Source organism: Varanus komodoensis, unplaced genomic scaffold (genome assembly GCF_004798865.1).
Source record: "Varanus komodoensis strain SLA01 unplaced genomic scaffold, ASM479886v1 scaffold32, whole genome shotgun sequence".
Classification (NCBI taxonomy): domain Eukaryota; kingdom Metazoa; phylum Chordata; class Lepidosauria; order Squamata; family Varanidae; genus Varanus; species Varanus komodoensis.
The window spans coordinates 23490248-23512331 of record NW_025335798.1 but is presented as its reverse complement, the minus strand read 5'-3'; the positions used below and the strand labels follow the sequence as shown (position 1 = coordinate 23512331).

The 22084-nt window shown below is 39.4% G+C and overlaps 1 protein-coding gene across 9 annotated transcripts; it reads left to right on the top strand.

Moving 5' to 3' along the window:
• Positions 1-100: 100 nt before the first annotated feature.
• On the top strand, positions 101-19876 carry ORC4 (origin recognition complex subunit 4). Of its 9 annotated transcripts, none has more exons than XM_044438219.1 (15): positions 101-269; positions 2757-2841; positions 4460-4523; positions 6127-6203; positions 6785-6875; positions 8353-8428; positions 9001-9086; positions 9623-9671; positions 11978-12129; positions 12710-12883; positions 14056-14142; positions 15797-15905; positions 17357-17452; positions 17530-17597; positions 19257-19876. In XM_044438219.1, the coding sequence occupies exons 3-15, from the start codon at positions 4473-4475 to the stop codon at positions 19437-19439; spliced, it is 1299 nt and encodes a 432-aa protein (XP_044294154.1). In that variant the 5' UTR covers positions 101-269; positions 2757-2841; positions 4460-4472; the 3' UTR covers positions 19440-19876. The 9 variants fall into 9 exon arrangements, with proteins under 9 accessions (XP_044294154.1, XP_044294159.1, XP_044294161.1 ...); XM_044438224.1 differs by having other exon boundaries at positions 2757-2883; XM_044438226.1 differs by having other exon boundaries at positions 2053-2841.
• Positions 19877-22084: the final 2208 nt, after the last annotated feature.

Here is a 22084-nt window from a genome sequence, read left to right as displayed (position 1 = left end):
AGGGGGCCGGAAGTTGTGGGAGGGGAAATCGGAAGGTAAAGCGGAAGTAAGCAAATGGGTGGAGGCAAAGGGGAGGAGAGTCTCGAGGAGGCACGCGACGAGAAGGCGGTGTTGGTGTGTATATGCGTGCGTAAATGCTTCCGCGCGCGCACGTAGTCACGTGGCGGAGTACCGCGCGGCGGCTTCTGGGAGGGTTTGACGGAGAAAGGATGGCGCGGAGGGCGCGCTCGAGATCTCGCCGACCTGCTACTGGGGAACGGAGGAAGTAGGTAAGTGGCCGCACGGGGCTGGAAGCGGGCGATGTGGCCTTGAGTTCGAATTATCGTTGCTTTGTTGGCTTTAACCTCTCAGATTCCTCACTCTCGAGCGGGAGTGCGGGCTTCCGGGGCAGTTGCAGGGCACCGCGGGGGCTGGGCGTATGTCCCCCCTCTTCTCTTCTTTTCTCTTCTCTCGCCCTGCCGGTGAGGCGCGTTCGCCCTGGCGGAGAGAGACGGTTCACGGGTTGCCCATCTTTCTCATGGCTGTCCGGTAGGTGAATAGTTAAAACTCTGGAATTTGCTGCACCATGGGCAACTTAGAGGTCTTTATAATAAAAGGTTTAGACCGGTTCCTGCGGAGAAGGTTGTGAGTGGCTACCAGTCATAGTGGCTCTGTGCTGTCTTCAGGATCAGAGGCCACCTGCCGAGGAGCAATTGCGAGAGTGGGCTGTTGTCCTCATATCCTCCTTGTGGGCTTTTCATAGGCATCTGACCACTGTGGGAAACAGGGATGCACAACCCTGACCTGGCAGGGCCCTTTTAAAACTTTTTTTATATTATTCTTGGAGAGAATGAGAGATAGTAATGTCAGTGCAGCTCAGTCTATCTATAAAGTTGCACCGAAAGCATAATTTTGCCCAGCACGATTGTTTGCATGAGTTGCTTGGTGTGATGAGAGAAAATAATTGCACCTTCTGCAATTTGGCTAGATTTGGGCTTGGTAGGTATGGGAATGGTTTGAGTCCTAAGTCCCTGCTGATTTTACTGATTTGCACTTAAATTGCTTTTTGTTTTTAATTTAGAGGATTTTTTTTCTGTATAAATATGCATAATTACATCCCCAAGTTTTTTTCCCCTGAAAGCTGAGAGCTGTTAAGACAACAAGGAAAATGATACATATGATTAGCTGAAGATACTGGATGCAGCTCAGCTCTACTTCAAAGCAGTCTCACTGACATCAGTGCTGTTATGAAGCAGTATTGTGAAGATGAGCATTTTTAATCTTCTGTACCAGTCCTGTTATAATCAAACAACTTATAAGCAAAGCGCTCAGAAAGGACTGTTTGAGTGTGGGTACCCTTCTACCATATGTTTACAGATGTGTTGGATTCTTCCATGGATTGACTAAAGAAGTTGTTTAGTATTAAAAGCAAAGTTAAAAACAAACATATTGTAGGATTATAGGGTTCCTGAGTATTGACATCTTGTGGATTATATAAGGGTGTCATACACTGTGTATACATTACTTTTGATTAGAGGCTTCATCTCAGTCTGCCATTTAGACATAGTTACCCTTTTTGCCATCAAAATACTATTTCAACATATGTTGTGTAAGCTTGTCCTACCTTGCTACCACTTAAAAATTATAAATGCACAGACCTACTCTCTTGAGTTTATAAAGTTCTATCTAAGGTGAGGTGGGCAATGTGCTGGCTATATTGGTTAGAGCAGATGGGAGCTGAGACCCTCCCATTCTATTGACCTACAAGTTTCCTACCCTTAATATATGGTGCTGCCATTGTCTAAGTAAGCTATGGTAGAAGAGTATGATAGACATGACAATCTTATAATACTGGAACTTTGAGGCCTTAGAAATTTAAAGATATATTGTGGCCTTTCTGCAGTCCAGGAGAATTGTTCATATGTTATAACTTATCATTGTGTGAGATGGAAACTGGGAGAAAATTTAACCCGTGGACAGTTTGCATTAGAAATTTGCATTGGAATAATTTTATAATAGATTGACTGTAATATAAAACAAAGTAAAGAAGCTATCTGAATTGTTTGTATGCAGGGGATCTCCTCTAATACAGTTGAGTTTACTGCACCATAAGAGCCAAATACCCCTTCATGGATCACTGCCTTGTTGTGGCAAAGGGGCTTGTGTAGCTCAATGAAGCTATGAGCTATGCCATGCAGGGACACCCAAGACGGACAGGTCATAGCGAAGAGCTCTGACAAAAGGTGATCCACTGGAGAAGGAAATGGCAACCCAGTCCAGTATCCTTGCCATGAAAACCCCATGGACAGTACCAAAAGGCAAAAAGATGATGCCGGAATGGTGGAGGTCAAGAAGGCCTGGACGAATGTTGTCCATGGGGTCACGATGGGTTGGACGCAACTTTGGAACTAACAACAACAAAGAGCCAAATAACTTTACAAAACATACAAATAAAAAATGAACAGCTGAGGTTTTCATCAGCGATAATGAAGGAAAGATATTTGCAATAAGTAAAGTATTTTAAAGATGCTTTTGAGCATTTTCTAGAGCTAACATCTATTACCCTGAGAACAGTTAGGGTAACTGAGGCTCACAGTTAAGCAGTATGAGTTATATTAGTAAAGTTCAGGAAAATTTTGTACATGTGATTAAATACAAGCAGCATAGTGCTAGGATACCTATTGCTACAATAATCAGAGTTAGTAATACTGTGTGGAGGAGTCACGTTTTTCACCAACTTCCTTGGTTGTTTCACCAATTTACACAACTCTCCACAGTATAATATCCAACACTATTCAAAAGGATCTCCCAACCTTCAGGACTCGCTTTTCAGAAGACACAGGCCTGCTGGAAAAAGGGGAGGTGAGAAAGCTCTCTGGAAGGAACTCTGTTCATGGAAGGGAGGTCAGAATCCCATCTGTATTTTTTAGTTGACAAAATATATCCTCATCAATTTTAAAGGAATTATATAAACTGAAAATGGTTCTGTAGTGTCCTGCATAAGTCAAAACTCCTTAGATTGGCACGTATGTTTATTATGCATAATGCCTTCATGTTAATCATTGTTAAAACATCTCAGAAGGACATGACCATTCTTTATACAGTGGTACCTTGGCTCATGAACTTAATCCGTTCCAGGACTCTGGTTGTGACCAAAATTGGTCGTGAGCCAAGTCAAATTTCCCCATAAGGGTCAATGTAAATAAGGTTAATCCGTTCTGCAACTATTTTTTTTACTCACAAAAATTTGAAGCAAAGTGACAAACAACAACAAAGATCTTGGCCATTCCCCCTCCTCCCAGCAGTCAAGCATGCTGTGGGGAGGCGGATGCACAGGGGGCAGTGGGTGTGGGTGCACTCAGGCAGGGAACACAGGGTCAATTGCAGCCAGCTCCTCTCCCCAGCACAAATGCAGCCATCTCCCCCCCTCCCTGGTATGACCATGATTGCACCCGTGCAGGGAAGGCAGGCACGCTCGTGATCATCACCCGATGCAGAGTTCACATCCTGTGGCGAAATTTTTATGAAATTTCTGTTCACGACCTGATTTGGTTGTTAACTGAGGCATTCGTGAGCCAAGGTACCACTATATTTGAAAGAAAACCAGTCATCATCTGTTGCTTGATGAATGTATTATTCATTTATTTATTTACTGGATTTGTAACCCACACCGTTAACATAATATATATGCTTAAATTAACTAAGATAGGAAACTAGATAACAGAAAAATGTTTCCAGAAAACAGTAGCTTATTTCTTTTTGAAACAAGAAATTCTTCAATAATAATCCATATGACTTATTTCATATGAGTCACTATTACTTTAAATATGATAGAAGGTTTTTGTTTGATATTTGTACAGTATAAACTACTACAGGTATATACTTACAGTTTTGATATATATTCTGCTTATATATTGAATGAGTTAGACTAGTTTTGTAGAAAATAATAATTTATAATGTGTTTACTAGGCTGTGGCAATTTGTAATATATCAAGTGTGTGTGAGGGAGGGAGGGAGAGGGAGGATATATTTTATACTCCAAAATATATTTAATGCTGCCCTAAATCATATCAGAAATCTGTCCCTTGTGAAATGCTTTAGTACTGTATCTGATGCAGAGTTTTTGTTTCTGCACAAATTAGGGATTGTACACCTTGAAGTGCCCCATGCCTCACTTGCTGCTGGAAGGTCTTCATGCATGTATTGGATGAGGAAAGAATATAATTCACATGAAGTATGCATCATAGTTCAGAGTGCTTACTTGGATATGACGCTTATATCTGGGCACTACCAGGCAGGCATCTTGTAGTTGGGTTCTGTAATTTGGGTTCTGGGGCCCACAACTTAATTTTGGGGGATATAGACATACATTTTTTAGGTTTCCTCTGCACCCCTATGTTGAGCAAGGAAGTATGAATTGAAAGTTCATGAGTCAAGTGCATGAGACAGCTCTGTTATAACAAAATCTCTCTTCTCCTAGGCTGTGAATCACAATGAGTAAACGTAAGCTGAAGGATGATATAAGCAGAGATTGTATCTCGAAGGTAGTAATGTAATTTTATGATATGTCTTAAATATGGGAAACAGTTATAATTTGGTAACTTCTTTAATAACTTTTTATTTGAGAAGACGTTAAAAAAGTACTGGAACATTTACAAATGTAATTTATAATTTATTAAATGTAACTAATGGATGGATTACCGTAATTTGGAAAGGGGTGGGTCAATTGTTACTCTCTCGCCCTTACTGTATTGTTCAGAGTTGACTATCCTAACTGTAAGGACTGACTTCAAAAGGTGATTATCCAATGCATTGTTCTTAAGGGATCTCACTCTTATGTAGAGTTGATTTCACAGTCTTTTTGAAGTAATGCTCATCAGCTCCTTGGTGTTAAGCTTCTGGATGCCTTAGGATGTTGTTTTACCACCACTGCTAGTTAACATTATATGAAGCTGCCCAGAGCAGTTACTAGGGCAAGGTAATGGCACCCATTTCCTGTGTAAGGGGAGCCTGTGTAAGCCTTGGACTGATTTCTAGATGTAGTAATGACCTGGAAGTACAGATAAACTGAATTAAATCCTGAAAGACAGAGGCTCTGTGGATTAATTGTTCCTTTGTCTAGGAATTGGATCAGTTACCTGTTCTGGATCAGTTCACATTCCCACAGAAGAAGCAGGTGCACCGTCAGAGGAGGTGGTCACTGGGGGCATAGGTGTCTTCCCTGGTCAGGCATACTTTTTCCCAGCTTTAGCTGCTAAGTCAATTATGGCAATTACTGGATGAGAGAGTTTGAACACTATGATCCAAGCATTGATAAATTCAAAACTGGATTACTGCAATGCACCTTATCTGGACCTGTGCTTAAGTTTTGGGCCAGGAGTTGTTGGTTGTGCAGATTGCTGTAGTGGAAATGGTTTATCACCAGCAGTTTATTGCCACCATGTGAAATCTGCACTTCCCAACTACGAGTATATGGTGCTGGAGTAGGTTTAAAATTTTAATGCTTGTTTATGAAGCATTTAATGCTGGCCCAGGCTATTTAAGATATGAGTCGATATCCTACCTGCTTGTCTGATTGCTGTGTTCATCAAGAGCTACCATATTGGTGGTGCCTAAGATTTGGAGCTGTAGTCCATATGTCTCAGCATTAAACCTTTAATATCACCCATTCCCTGGACTTCTCTACCATTACAGATCAATACATGAACTCTTCTGGGGTTTTGATGACTTTTGAAAACGTATTTGTTCCAATAAGTTCTATGTTTATCTTGTGTTTAGTATACAGTTGTAATAAAGACTGCTTTATGATAGCTTTATAGTGTACTGCTTTCTTTATCACCTAGAAATTGCTTTAAATGTAAGCAGTTCATAAATATTGTTAAATAATAATATGTAGTTTTTCCACAATAGGCAACATTTTGCCTGATATGCTATCCATCTGTGTTCCTTTAAACATGACTGAAATGTTTCTAAATAACCATTTTCTGAATAAATACCTTTTGAATTACAACATAATTGTAATCAGGCCCTATAGAATTGAATTAGATCAGGCCCTATAGAACGTAATTGATCAGGCCCTATAGAATTGAATTAAGTTGGCTGAATTAGTTTTTAATGTTGAGTATCTCTGTAATTGTCTGTATACAGGTCCAAAGGCTATTACGTGAAAGATTTTTTTGTCAAAGTCCAAATGGAAAATTGTTTGGGACTAAGCTTCAGCACCGGTAAGAATATATCTTTTTATTTTTCTTTCAGAGAACTGCTTAATGGTCCCCTGGACTACGAAGTCTATTTTTCAAAGATTTCCCCTTCCCCTCGTGGATTAAGTGGAACTTTGAAGATGAGTCTTCTAGGCCTAATCTGATGCTAACCACTGCATCACACTGACTGATTCCTTGCTATGTTGTCATATAATGGGCATTCTGGGAGGGTGAGGAAAGGTAGGCTCCGAAAAAGCAGATTATAAGTCATAAGAACTATTTACTCTGACAGAGGTCTTTTGGAATGTTATGCTTCATTTTGTCACCTTGGTTTCTTTTAATCATTATTATCAACCAAATTGAGAAAAAAATATTTCTTCCAGTATGGGAGAACTTAGACCTCTTCGATGGATTTGGTAGCTAGGTCTAGAATTTTCAAGCAACTACAGCATATAACAGTATTTTAGTTACTTACGTAGTAATTTTTAAAGTTTTTTCAAAGGGCAGATTTTTTTATCTGGCTGAGAACAAATTTGATCAGTGAATTTTTTTTTTCTGGGAATTTCCTCCCTGAATTTAAGTTAAATGTATTTAATCTCCCACAGGGATTTACTGGAGCTGTTAAAACGTACTGCTCTCCATGGTGAAAGCAACTCTGTACTCATTATTGGACCTCGAGGATCAGGAAAGACTTTGGTAATAGTTCTTTCAGATTTTAAATATTGTACAGTATTCAACTGTGTCTTTCCCTTAGCACAAATGATGAAAACTAGGCTCTGAATTATGTGGAAGAGGAGACTCCAATTAAAGTTGTAGTTGTACATGTGGCTGTGCATACTGCTTATGCAACCCGAACAAAATTCTGTAGGCTGTGCATTTTTGTACATATAACTGTTACATTAACCTTAATTTAGTTTCTTTGGTTATTATTTGTTCAAATACTTAGCATGTTTTAGCTTACAAATATATTTTATCAGTTTTGTAATAATTTGTGTATATCTTTTATTCTATACTACTTTACACCTACATTTTGTAGATGTTATTAAAGAACTATTTTCTGGGATTCATTTCACTGACCTTTTAATCTATAAATCTGGCATGATTTTTGACATGTCTTAGATACTCTATTTTATTCACTTAAAGCCCATCATTTTAGTATGCAAATCCTTTCAAGCTGGCTTACAAGTAAAATTAAAGTAAGACAACATCAGAACAAAATTACACAGTATCCTTCTGACAAGGAGGATGATGATACATGGCTCTATGGTGGGGACTCTCATGCTTGAACAAGGCAGACCTTTGGTATTACCTTGCCCTGCCCCTTTCATCCTTTTGTTTTAAACAAATAAGCAAAATCAAAATCATACATGGTTTTAAACCATTTGTTTTTGAGACTGGCATTTTTTCCCAGCTGAATATCATTGTAGCTTCAAGAAAAGTCTATTGGTATCTTCTGATTACTTCATATTTATATCTTCTCTACTTCTTGCCATCAGTTTTAATTATCATGCTATAAATAAATTGTCAATCTTTATAAAATTGCAACAAATGTTATATTCCACTTCATGGATTGTATGTACAAGGTGCAAGTGCTAGCATAAATTCCATTGGGCTAGTGTTAATTACATGTAGTGCAATACCAGTAGGGCATCAGCTGATGCTATTAGAGTTGCACTAGAGGTAGTTTACAGTAGCAAAACATAATTTATGTTAGTGGAAATGCCCCATTGGATACTGCCTGATGTATTCTATCTGAAGCCACGAAAATAGTTTATTCTAAATAGGCAATTATTTGTTTGGATCAAAATAAGTCTTTTACTTCATGAGGGCTTTCCATTTTAGAGCATTCTCCTACTGATGGGAAAAAATGATGTTTTTGATGATTTCTTCTTCCTCTTGTAGTGCCCTAAGAATCTGTGCCATCATTCAAAATAGCACTGAAGGTAGCTTGGTGGGAATGAAAATTGTCTTCCTCCAGCAGCAGCCTCCACTGCATTACATCTGCAAATAAAAGTATCATTTTTGTTTCCTGGAATGCAACTCATACCACTTCAGTGTCAATTAAAAAATACTTCAGTGTCAATTAAAAAATTAAAAAATACTTCCATTCTGTGTATAGTAAGAATATGGCATCAACCTTGTTTTATATTAATTGGTAGTTATTTCTTCCTAGTTAACACACCACATCTTAAAAAGACTCACGGAAGACAAGCAAATAAGGGATAACATCTTACAAGTACATTTAAATGGTAAGTTACACAGCATTTGGTCACTGAATGTAATGTTCCTGAATGTGGGTCTGATGGAGCCCTATAATTTTGCTCTAATCTGTGTCCAGTATTAGTCACCCATTATGCACTGATGCAAGTGTACGTGTACATTTAACATAGCTCTACCTTATCTTTGGGCAGATTTATTGTAGTGGGTGGTATAATTTGTTTTAGAGGATCCAGCACATTTCACAACTTAGATTCAATTGCTATAGTTTGCTGTTAATTTGAATATAACAGACTATGGCTTTTGCTTGCCTTCCAGGAATTGCAAATCATGATCAAGTCCTGGTTTGCAATTCTCTTTAGGAGAGTGTCTGCAAATCACAATTTGCAAGCTGTGGTTCTAAACAGGATCTGTATGTGTGCAGGGATGATGGAAGGCGCATGTAAAGAATCATCCCATTTATAGCAGGTCTAAAATTTATTCTGTCTATGGCTATTTTTAAATAAATATAAAATATATACTTTTATTTATAGGCATTTGCATCAACCCACATTTGCAGAAAGGACAAACAAGAATATTATGCTCTATTTCTGTTCTCTTCCAGGACTATTACAAACAAATGATAAAATTGCTCTTAAGGAGATTACAAGACAGCTGAATCTGGAAAATGTGGTTGGAGATAAAGTTTTTGTAAGTTTTTCTTAAAGTTAGCATGAAAAGTATATCTGGCCTGCATTGTATTAGATTTTCAAAGTGGGCCTCATGTATATGTTAACTATAACCATGTATTTAAAAAATCAAATAGTGTGATGGTCTTGTTTTTAATTTGTGATGTTTTGCTGTTACGTAACATCAAGTCATCTCTGACTTAATGTGACCATATGAACATGCTCTTCTGTTCAGCTTTTGGAGAAAATTGTAGCTTTCTTTAAGGAATTGATCCATTTCATAGTTCTGCTGCCACCACCATACTAACATTATTGCCTTCTCCAATGAGTCTTCCCTTCTGAGGTTAGTCCAGCTGTTGCAGTGCTTCATCATTCCATTGCTTGCTTTATATTTTCCAGTTTGCTTAGATTCATATTTTTCATATTCTAGCTGCATGGGTTGTGCAGCATTGCCTGTATAATTGTAGCATGTAGGCATGCAAAAACTTTGAAAGAAAAGAAGTTCTGAATGGTAGTTGACTTTGCATTAAGCTAACATTGAAACTTTGTTTTCTCTAGGGTAGTTTTGCAGAAAACCTTACATTTCTTCTGGAAGCATTAAAAAGAGGTAGGCTTGTATTTTGGGGAGTGATGATACAGAATTATGTGACTAATTGGAAATTATTGGGTTTGTGATGAAGAGAGATTAGATTGCAGCTGAACTAGAGAAACGCAGGAAGAAGTGCTTCACACAGCATTAAAAGATGAAATATGTAATGCTTTCTGTGACCTACCTTTTGGAAACTGAAGATCCACTCAGGCTTTAGATAAGTAATATGTGAATTCCAGATATCATAAGCATTACTAATATGCTTAATTTTGACAGTATAATCAGTAGTAAGAAAAACCCCCAAAATGTTTTCTTCTAAGTTACGTAAAATTAAATTTCACTGTTGGCTAAACTGAAAGGGGCATCAACAGTGAGATTTCACCCTGCATGTTGGTTTTATCAAACTGGGGATCATTTAATTCATCTCCATTTAGTCATGAAGTTTTCTGGTTGGCTGTGGGCCAGTTACATTCTCAGGCTAATCTTTGCAAGTCAGTTACGAGGGTAACAGGTAGAAGAAAGTTAAAATAATATTGAAACCTGATTACTTAAAAATATAATCTGTGATGGATCCAGTATAAAGTTGATGTGAAGGAAAGTAGGTTTTACATGCTTTATTTTTATGAAAGAAAATATTTTAGGAAAGACTGTATAAAGTCATCAAAGTTTGCCAATAATCTGCTTTATGCTGTGCCTTTTGACAGTCGAGCATCTGAAAAAATATTAGAGGGTCAGATATATATAAATGCATGCACGCCTGTGCACACGAGGAATGTGTGAGGAATCCATCTTTGGGTGAGAATCTATTGGATTTCCTGGGCTTGGCTTCCTGTACTCTGATTCCCTTTGCAATACCCCTGAGTTCAAGTTCCTGGCGAGTGTACCCAGCATTCATGGAGCGTTCACCAGGAATTGAGCCCCACGCACTACCTAAACAGCGCCCTCCTTCCTTACTTGTCGCTGGCAGCAGTGAGCAGAGAAGAAGGTGGGTATCCACTCACAGCACCATTCTTCTGCACCAACCACCATCACTGGTAGTGAATGGGGAAGAAGGTTGGCTGCTGGGAATGGTACCTCATGCACCCACTCAGGGTGCCATGCTTCTGCTCTTGCTGTCGTCTCCGGCTGCAGCAAGCAGGGAAGAAGGTTGATCACCTTCTTCAGAATAATTTAATTGAATATTGAGCAAGTGAGGCTCTATGAGTGTTAGTGGAATTTGTCGGCTCGCTTTGCGGGACCAAGCTAAGCACAAGAGGAGGTTTGCTGGATGCTAGAGGGACTGATTCTGAGAAGGTTTGTCCAACCCTACTACACACAGACAGAATAAATCTTGAAAGCACACGTTAATAATTAAAGATTTGTAATTAAGGCTTTTCTTCAGCTCCATCAGGGGTGCACAGCCCATGGCCCCAAGATAATTCCCACCACTACCTAATCCCTCACCGCCTGACCAGTTTCCTCATATAGCTACTTATGCAGTGATAAGGCAGTCCACTCTTTTCCCTCAAGATCCTGCTGGACATCTTTCCTCACTGCTGCTATCGCCAAGAAAGACCTTATGCTTGTGACCTTAACTCATCATCGTCAAAAAGTTTGTACATCCTTCATGTATAGGATACCACTAGGGAAGTTGTTCAGAGGTTTGGTTGAAGTGTCAACTGTGTGTAGGTAACTTGACTACTTGGTTCTATCTAATGATCCTAGGGAGGCGCTCAAATTGGGCTACCAGTATGTAGAAGCAGTTTTGGTTAATCCAGGCAACATAGTCACTGTGGATAGGAAACTCAGCCCGTCTGGTTAGTAAAAAAAAAAAAAAAATAGCTAGTTTTAGATGGGGTTTCATTCTCCTTGAAGGGCCAAGTGTGTAGCTTGGGACTGTTGGACTTAGCACTTACTGAGGATGCTTAGGTGGTAGTTGTGGTTAGGATAATTTTTACTGTCTCTGGAATGAGCTTTCAGGCCCCTTCTTTGCAAATCTTCAGGAAAAACCCTGTTGGATTTTTCTATCTTTTCTTAATTGGTGCTGCTGGTTTTATTGTAAACACAATGGTATTGATTATTTTGCATAAAGGTGACTTAAAATAATTTCAAATTGTTCGTTTTTGAGACTGTTTTTGTGTTTTGAGGTAATAAAGGAGGGAAAGAGGATGGTTAGGTGGTTTGTATCAATGAATGATAACTTTTGTTAAAGTTGTAAATGATACCACCATTATATAGAGGTTTGGCTACCTGCTAATTTAAAAGTATGTTCAAGTGTTGTCACATACTGTAAAATTTACTTACTGCATTGAGAGTTCTGTTTACCAATTTGAATTGTATTTTAGGTGACCGTGCCCACAGCTGTCCAGTGCTATTCATATTGGATGAGTTCGATCTTTTTGTTCATCATAAGAATCAGACTTTGCTGTATAACCTCTTTGATATAGCTCAATCAGCCCAGGCACCAATAGGTGTTGTTGGTATGACTTGTCGACTGGTAAGATGAGTTTAATTTTCTTAATGTATATAATCACTAATACATGTAAATTGGGATAGTGACTTGTGAAGAAATTTCACCGATTAAAGCTTTTAATAATGATAATTTAACTTCATTACAATGCTTAGGATGCTGCTTTAGCTACAGTGAGAACTTTCCACATGTACAACTGCAGATAAAATAATTTAATTGAATTGTGTTGTATCTGCAGGTTAAAAGGACCCTCTTTCTTTGGTAAAAAACAGATCTGAAAAACTGTAGCAGGTTGATATATCCTGGATACGCTTAATAGTTTTGACAATGTTTGCTTAATAAAAGTAACGGTAAAAAGTTGGATAGTAGTTGAAAGCTCTGGCATGGAACTGCAAGTGTAAGAAATATTTATAGAAGTCTTTAATTGGTGGATAGTTTTGCTAACGTACCTTTTTTAAGTACATGAATTGAGTTCAAAAGTATAGTTGCACATTCAAAAATGCAGAATGACAATTCAAGTGTGTACATTAAAGGTTTGGAATTATGGATGTCTTGTATGCTAAGGTTAAACCCTAAAACTGAAATCTATTTTTATACCTTTTACTAGGATATTCTAGAACTCATGGAGAAAAGAGTGAAGTCAAGATTTTCACACCGGCAAATATACTTAATGAATTCCTTTGATTTTAAAAAATACCTGAATATTTGTAAAGAACAACTATCCCTGCCTCCAGAATTTCCAGAAAAAAAGTTCTCTCAGAAATGGAATAAAAACATACAGGTAGTTGAAATGCAAGCAGAAATAAACAAATAATGGGGTGTCTTTCAAAAGAAAATTTTCAAATACACTACAGGGTAATGGTGCTTATGTGATCTAAAAAGCATATATTGCAAGCATATAGTCTTGTTTGCAGTCTAAGAAAGAAGCATTTTAAATCATACACTGGTTTGGATGTCAGGGTCCCATGTGTAAGTGGAAAAATCTCTTAGAAATGGAGAGCAATATGCTCTCAGAGAGGGAGACCAGACCTTGCAGACTCTTGTCATGAGGATGTGAAATGGATCACAAACATAGCCTGTTCAATTCTGGAACGCCATCAGCACATAAAAGAGGTATTCTGTAGCTGTCCAGGAAGAGGCTGGTGATCCAAAAAAACCCTCTTGGGCCCCTGGAATGAAAGAACAATGCCAGCTTCAGAACTTACTTAGATTTAACTGCAAAGTCAGTAGGGCATTTTTCTTCCCTCCATACCCTCTCAATCTCCTGTAGAGTGACACTAATCCATAAACTTCTCCTTGTAGGAGAGAAGCAGAATCATCCCCATCCCTTTTCCACCAAGCAAGTTCAAGCAGTAACAGGACTTAAGAGGGTTTCACTGAAATCCATTTAAATCAGTAGGAGGGAAAGGAGAAAGTAAGAAGAAACATGAAAAAGCACAGGCCTATAGAGCTGGTGGGAGAAGCCAGTAGAGCAATGGAGTATGTGGTTTCTTTGTTAACATGCTTACTCTGATTATATTATAACTTAGTTATTTAAGAGGCATTTAGTGTAAAAAAAAAATCTTTTTTTTTTCATTTCAATACATTTTAATGCTGCCGATTATGCTCCTGGAAAAGTAGCTGGAAATGCCTTTGTTCTTTGTGATCTTGCCCTCACCTTTTTTTGGGGGGGCGGGGAGGGGGTTGCATTAACTGTAGTAACTCGTAGAGAGTTCACACAGTTCGATAGGCCACCACGGCTTAATTTGCTGTGTCAGGCTGGGCACCCATGTGCACCATTTTTGCTTGGTGCCTGTAGGTGCCCAATTTGCTGTGACATTGAGCAAACCCAGTCAGAGGGAGTTTGAGAGTTGTTTGGATGCTATACATAAAGTAATCTTACTGATTTTATACAGATAGCTTTAAATAAACAGAAAGACTTCTCTTACAAATAACTTCTCAAATCCATTTTAGTCTTTCTTAGAAGACAAAAAGGTTCAAGATGTACTGCAAAACCAATTCCATTATAATAAAGACCTGCGGTCTGTTTCCATGTTGTTGGTAAGTAGATCTCGGCCCATTAATCTTGTACATCTGATCCACGTTTTACCGGACTTGCAAATTAACTAATTCTACTCATTAATGAAAAGGAAAAACTACTATATTCAAACAAACAACTAAAATAATAAAGGGGGTATTTTCTGATGTAATATGCTTCTGTTGAACCTTGCCTGTTAAATAGTTGGAGGTGATTTGGTACTAGAGTGTATTATTCACTTTCTGACCTGTCCTGTTGTTAATTAGCATTAAGCAATTTTTGAAAATGCTTTTGGTGCTGGTTGCCATTTTTAGGGGGTTGTAGAACCCATACTAAACCATAGGAAGCCCAAAATGTTGCCCTCCTGGAAGAAGCTGCTGGAAAGGAGGATGCTTCCCCTCCCCCATGTCTTGTATATATAAGCATCAGGAGTGCAATAAGTTGAACAACCCTGACAGAGGGTTTTAAAGGCCAAGCCCAGCATGTGGAAGCTAATAGGCAGCCAATATAAACAATACAGAATAGGAATAATATTGAAGTGCCACAGGTATTCTAGTTTCCACATACTGTATGACTTGCAGTTCATGAATTATCTTGTAAGGTAGCCCTACATAGAATGCTGAGTAGTTCATTTACCTACCAGTTATTACACCAATAATTTGGTGTAACCAAAGCATGCATCTTTTTGGCTTAGCCTTTTCTAAATAGGGTTGCAGCCACCAAAGCAGTTGGTAAAAAGTATCTCTGCCAGAGCATCTGTACCTCTGTATAAGCAGTGCGGAGTCCAGGAATACTCCCAGATCTAGCCCCTCCAAAATAATGTAACTCCATCCAGATCTTAACCTTCATCCAGACTGCAGATTTCCTAACAGATTTTTTTGGTAAGCCATCCAGAGACTTTTAGTATTGGGACGGCATATAAAAATCTTAAATAAAATAACTCAAAGTTATGTTCCTTTTACCCAGATTTAAGTTTCAGCTTGTTAGCCCTCATCCATTCTAACACTGCTCTAGATATCCATTCAACTGCTTTATAGGGATTAGGTGATATAAAAGAGGTAGTACTGTATATCATCCATTATTGATAGTATTTCAGCCCAAACCTTCACGTATCTGTTCCCAGTGGTTTCAGGTAGGTGCTGAAAAGCGTACGGGAATCAGATTGAACCTTTATCTACCTCTCAGGGTCAAAGGGGTGGAACTAAAATCCCGTAGCAGCACCTTTTGGGTCCATTCCATCAGGAAGGTCTTGAAGAACCAGCATCAGTGTTCTCAAGTCCATTCCAAAGAGGGAGTTTGGCAGGTTACCATGTTCAGTAGTATCAAAAGGTACAGAGAGGTCCAAAGAACTGATCAGGTTGCATGCCCCCCTATCTCCCAGAGTAGTTTCTCTCCAGAACTTAGGTCAGAATGTTTAAATTTAAATTGTGTGTGTGACCTGCTGCCTCCAGAATTGCTTAATGGAATCTATGAAGAATAAGTTACTCAGTGTTTGTTTACCATCTGTAAACTTGTGAAAGTTCTTAAAACTGGCCATTGCAACTAAATATATGATACAATAGAGAGGAACCTGCAATAATATTGTCAGTTGATTACTACAAGATGCTTTCTGTTGTGAATGATTATAGATTGTATTTAGTAAAAAGCAATTAAATATTTTATATTTTTTGTCTTCAGATGTTTGCTTTAAGTAGTATAACTGTGTCTCACCCATATATCACAGTCTCAGACCTTCTTGAAGCAAGTAGACTATGTAGAATGGACTCCAGAGCAAATATTATACATGGTAAGACCATGTTCATTTGCAGTTCTAATTAATCTGGCCTTCATGTTGGTGCTGTGGTGATAATCCTGAAGCTCTAAAGTATATAGGACAAGCGCTTGATTTGATGTGGCCTCTGATCCAGCTTAGACCACTTTCAGATTGTGATGTGGGAGTTTGGAGCATGGCCTCTGCTAGTGTGCTTTCTCCTCTGCTTGCATACTAATTCTCCTGTACACCTTGCTTCACAGCAATGTCTATACGGGCACAGCTATAGTATATAGGGCTAGAACAGGGGTCGGCAACCCGTGGCCCCAGAGCTGCACATGGCTCTTGAATCCCTCTGCTGCGGCTCCGTTGCTCAAAATATGCATCACAGCCGCCAATCTGCGACCTGCGCCAGCACAGCACAGCCCCCCAATCTGGTTCATAAATGCAACACACTGTAGTTTTTTATACATAGCATGAAGGTAAAAAACGATATATGCAGTTATTTTCATTTTAGAGGTCAAAAGAGTTTTGTGGCACCCAGTGTTTTCTTTTCTGTGGGAAACGGGCCCAAATGGCTCTTTGAGTGTTAAAGGTTGCTGACCCCTGGGCTAGAAGAATCCCTATCAATGCACAACTCTTTTGTGACAAAATTAATTTTACATTGGTTTTTCTGAAAAGTCCTGCTGTTCTGGATATTATTGTGCACAAACTAGTTGTTCCGTTGCGCCACTTTTGAGGCCTTCGGAAGCATCAGGTCTAAATGTGGTCCACCAGGTCTTTGGAACTTTCACAAGTTACTTCCATCTGATCAATGAACATTACCAGCCTGTTACTTGGGTTTGGAAAAGATTTGCATGAATTCTTTTCATTCTCTTAAGTTCTTGTTCTGAATGCAGACTTATGCATTGTGAGTTTCATGATTAACCAAAACAAAGACAATTGTTTTTCATAATCCATATGAAGTGTTATTAAAATTTTCTTCTTGCACCCCTGCAGTGCCAATTTTTGTATTTGTGCATGTTCTTTATCATTCTCCATCCCCCTGCAATTCTTTATTAGAACATGTTACACACTCTTCTGACATCCAGTCAAAGAAAAGGTCCCTTGATACTTCTAATTAGCTGGCCATCTAGAAAAATGTTGAATGAGCAGATGTGTATACTTGAAGCATCATAAATGTGTTTGCTAAGAACATACTGTCTGCATGCAGTGTTTTGAATCTTGGGGTTCTTGTGAAGCAAAGTTCTTCATACGTTTGGATACAACCCATTGGAGAAATTATTTAAAAATAAGGCATGTAGACATTTTGCTCAAAATATATCTATTTTCTCACATTTGTTTTTGAAGTTCAGATTTACTTAACTTTCAAAGCATAAAGGAAGGAGAAATATTGTCTCATATTGCTGGTGAGGTGCAGTTCAAAATATCTTAAAAGTTATACTACAATGAAATAAGATTTATTAACTGGTGCCTTTCTCTCATAGGTCTGTCTGTCCTGGAATTCTGCCTCATAATTGCTATGAAACATTTAAATGATATTTATGAAGGAGAACCATTTAATTTTCAGATGGTTTATAATGGTAAGCTGTTACCAGATTATTTAAAATATCAGTGGTTTGTTCTAAAACAGAAGTTTAATATCTGTTTGTTAATGCAGAATATCAGAAGTTTGTTCAGAGGAAGGCACATACTGTGTACAACTTCGAGAAACCTGTTGTTATGAAGGTATGCATACATTTGTATTTTGGGGGAACCCAATTGTTTTTTTTTTTTTGTTTTTTTTTTTTGCTGCTTCAGAAACTGAATAGTTTGAGATCAGTTTGTGATAGCAGTACTGAACCTGTAATATTTAGCTCCAGTTTTCTTACAAATAAAATAATTAAGTCTTCTAGATGTTGAGGATCATAGTGATTGATTCAGCCGTTTTAAACTTTGTGGTGCTGTGATGCCCTCTAGTGTACATTATTATGAATTTGTGTAGCTTGCAATATTTAATATCCTGCTTTTGATAGACTAAATTAATAGTCTAAAGTTAAGGCCAGATTTAATTCTAATTTTAGTTTATATTTTGCTCCTAAAAACAAAGCTGTACTGTGTCCTGAGAATAAGCTTTGCAGGATAGATTCTTCATGGAACAAAAGTCCACAGGCAGTTGGGCAGTTCACTCATGGTTTCCACTCCTTCCTCCTCAGTCATTCAGCAGGTATTTCATGGACTTGGCAGCTAAAGCTTCCTTGTCTGTTCTCCCCATTCCACTTGCAACCCTTTCTTACAACCCTCTCCCAATGCACCTTTTTTCTTCTTTTCCTCTTTCACAGTATTTTTAAAACCTCTATCAGGAAGAGCTCCTCTGAGGTTCCCAAGTGGCACACTGCAGTGTCTGTCCCTGGTTTGCTCCCCCACTTTTTTCAGGTGGCAGAAATGTGCACAAGTATTTTAGATTTTTTAATCGTTTGACACTTGACAGCTCAGTGTTTTATAGAAACATAGAAACAGAACAAGTCAGAAGGGGCCTCCTGGGCCATCTCGTCTGACCCCCGGCTCCAGCCAGCTCCGCTCACAACCTGCCCACCATGTGCATGCCTAGCCTATCCTTGAACACCCGCACCGATGGGGCCTCTACCACCTCCCGTGGAAGCCCATTCCACAACCTCGGGGTCCTGACTGTCAGGAAGTGCTTCCTGGCATCCAAATGGAACCTTGGCTCCCTGAGCTTTTACTGTCTGCAGCCTTCTTTGTTCAGTGTGCATGGCCAGTATCCCCTGCAGCCTGACAGCCAATATTCCCAACAGCACAAGTGCACACCTTTACACCTGCAAATGTGCCCCTTTTTCTCATTTACGAAAATATTTCTGGCATATCAGATGGAAAGGCAAGAGGTAAACCACCGCTGACTGCTCCAGGGTGCTTCTTGGGACCGTTGGAGAGGCCGTCAGTGGCAGAGATTGCAAAAAGATTGTGAAGGAGTAAAGGGGAAAAAGTGATGGAAGGGGGTTGTGCGTGGGGTTGGTGGACTGGTCACTCCAAAGTGCCAAGGGGCTGCATCAAGCAGCTGTTCCTTGAAGTGGTCCAGGAGAGAGTGGTACGAGGTTTTTGGTGCTTTTGCTACTTTTTCTAAGTGGCTCACACACCATTTCCCATGACATGCAATGGAGCTAGTCTTCCCAGGTTTGGACAGCTTGACATCCTGTATTCAGTTCAGGAACCCCAGTCCACTTTAGCTAGTTGCCCTCAGTAAATTGCCATGTAATGTGAACATTCTGGTTGGTCTACTAAAGATTGGTTTCATCTTTAAAAAAAAAATCTATTGTTGCATTTACAGTTACTCTGCTTTTCAAGAATAATAGGAAATGACAATATTTGTTTGAATTCTTCTATTTCTAGGCTTTTGAACATTTGCAACATCTTGAGTTGATAAAACCTGTAGAAGGGTCATCTATGAGCACACAGAGAGAATACTTATTCATGAAGCTGCTTTTGGACAACAGCCAAATTATGGATGCTTTGCAGGTTTACCCAAATTGCCCAACAGATGTCAAACAATGGGCAATGTCCTCAATAAATTGATTCTGGACTTCAGAAGCATGAAACTCATGAGAGTCAGAGTTGCTTATTCACCAGATTAGGCATCAGTGATAAAAACTGAAAAGGAGATACTTGAAAATGTGGGTGTTTATCTTCTAAGGGGTGTTCTTGGGTAAACTAGGAATTGTCCCATTTTCCTTTAACAAATACGGAAAGTTTACAAACTAGTAATTTTGACCTGAATCGGCAATCTTGCCTATTCAAATTGTTTTCAGTGTCCTACATTAAAAACAATTCATTTTGGTTTTGTTTAGATCATTTTTGCAATGACTACTTTTCCTAATAGGCATATTAAATGAGGAATTTTTGTTTTGAACCCCAACAGAAGGAAATGTTCTTTAATTGTGTTAATCTTTTTTGCTGGGCATCAACCGAGTAAATGAAGTTGTTTGCATTCTATTAAACTGTTCCTTACTGTTCTATTGAAGTATTTCTCATGTTTGTAGCAGCTGATGATAATCATTTTGTTGAAGCTCTGATAGTTGTTCTTTTATGAATAACATTATACTTTAAAAAAAAAAACCCTGTTCTGCTGAAGTCCTGATAGTAGAAAAAAATAGCTATTTCAGTGCCTTGGTTGACAGGGTGATTGCATGATTGACAGGGTGGGTTGGTGGTCAAGAACACCATACGTGTGTGCATTTGCAGAACGCAGGTATTTCTGTTCCTGTCCCATTCCTAGTGTTTGGGCTTTAGCTAGTATAACTATCAATGAACAAACATGAACACTGCTTATTGTTAATTGTTACATATTTTGTTTGTACACACCTTTAGCTGAAGCTCCCTGGGTGATTTACAAAGTATAAAAACAATAAAATAGATATAAGTCATTTTAAAAGAACATTAAAAGACAAAAAAGACCCAGCCAAGGGTAAAGGAAAGGCACCTGGCTAATTGTGACAGGCCCCTAGATGACCAGAGAAATCTTTAAGGGCCTCAAAGGGGCTGTCTTAACCAGATGCTGAAAAGATGGGAAATTAGGCACCAGTGAGGAGGTTGTTCCAAAAATAGGGGGCCACCACTGATGAGGCCCTCCCCCAGGTTGCCACCCTGTGAGCCTCTCAAGAATGAAGGCCCCAAAAGTTGAATGTAGTGTCCAGGTAAGTTGAGATTGGGAGAGGCAGTGGGGTCGTAAGCCATGTAGGGCTTTATATTTATAGGTTAAGATCAGCACACTGAATTGGGACCGGAGGCATACAGAAAGCCAATGCAGGTGGGCCAGAACTGGTCTTATGTGTTCAGACCTGCAGGTCCCTGTTGTTAATCTGCCTGCTAAGTTCTGCCCTACTGCAATAATCTAATTTGGAGATTACCAGACCATAGATTACTGCTCAGGTGGGGGCACAGCTGGGCCACCAGGTGAAGCTGATAGAAAGCACTTTGAGCCACCGATGCCACCTGAGTCAAGTGACAAAGGTGGATCGAGGAGCACCCCCAAGCTATGAACCTGCTCCTTCATGGTGAGTGTGACCCCATCAGAACAGGTTGAACACCCCCTTCCCCATCCAGTCAAAGGAACCACCCACTCACAAACACATCTTACCTGGATTGAGCTTCAATTTGCCCTCATCCAGTCCATTATCATAGGCAGGTACAGGTTTAGCACATCCAGAGCCTCACCTGATGATGATGAAAGCAAAAAATAGAGCTGTGTGTCATCAGCATATTAGTGGCAATGCCCTGCAAAATTCTGGATGGCCCCACCCAGTTTCGTGTAGCTCTTGAAAGAGCATGGGGGACAGAACAGACCCCTGAGGAACTCCAACCTGGAGAATCCTCAGGGCTGAAAAATATTCCGCAAGCACCGCTTTCTGGAGATGTCCCTCCAAGTAGGAGTGGAACCACTGCAATGCAGTGTGCCCCACTCCCATCTCAGCCAGCTGCTCCAGAGGCTGCTATGGTCAATCATATCAAAAGCCACCAAGCGGTCCCGCAGTATCAACAGGGTGATCAAGGCTGTTTCCATGCCAGAACCACACCTTGAGCTTCAGTTAAAATAGATCCAGATAATCAGTTTCATTCAAGCATACCTGGAGTTGTTGGGCAATCACTGTAGAACCTTGCCCAGGGAAGTAGCCTCCCGCAACCTGATGCCTTCTTGAGGAATTCACTTATCACCAGCCAAAATGGTCAGGGATGCTAAAGGAGTTAAAAAAAAGTCTTTAGGGCTACAAATTGAGGGTGGCTGAGTTAAACAGTGAATGCAAATAAGTTCACACTAGAGAAGTTTGCACAGAAATTGGTCGTTCAAAAGTTGACTTCATTGTATAGCAGAACCTCATTACTGAGAAATAGTGGTCAGAGAGTAAAAGGGACCCTTGTAACAGTACTCTTGAGTATTCCTAAACTAATAGAAAAACTGCTTAGGGTTGAACGAAGACTGGTGTTCTGTCAGGCTTGTCATCTCATCGCTAGGTGATGGCTTGAAGATGTACATTTCTGATGCAAACTGTTCATACTGTTCTGAGAGCCCTTCTATTCCCATGCTGGTGTGGATATTCCTTCACAAGTGGGCAATCAGCACGCTCCGCTGTTACTGTAAATCTAGAGTGGAGAGGACGAAATTCAGTTTTGGAGAATCCCTCAGAGCTTGCATTCCAGTGGAAGGGAGCACTAGAGAAGAAGAG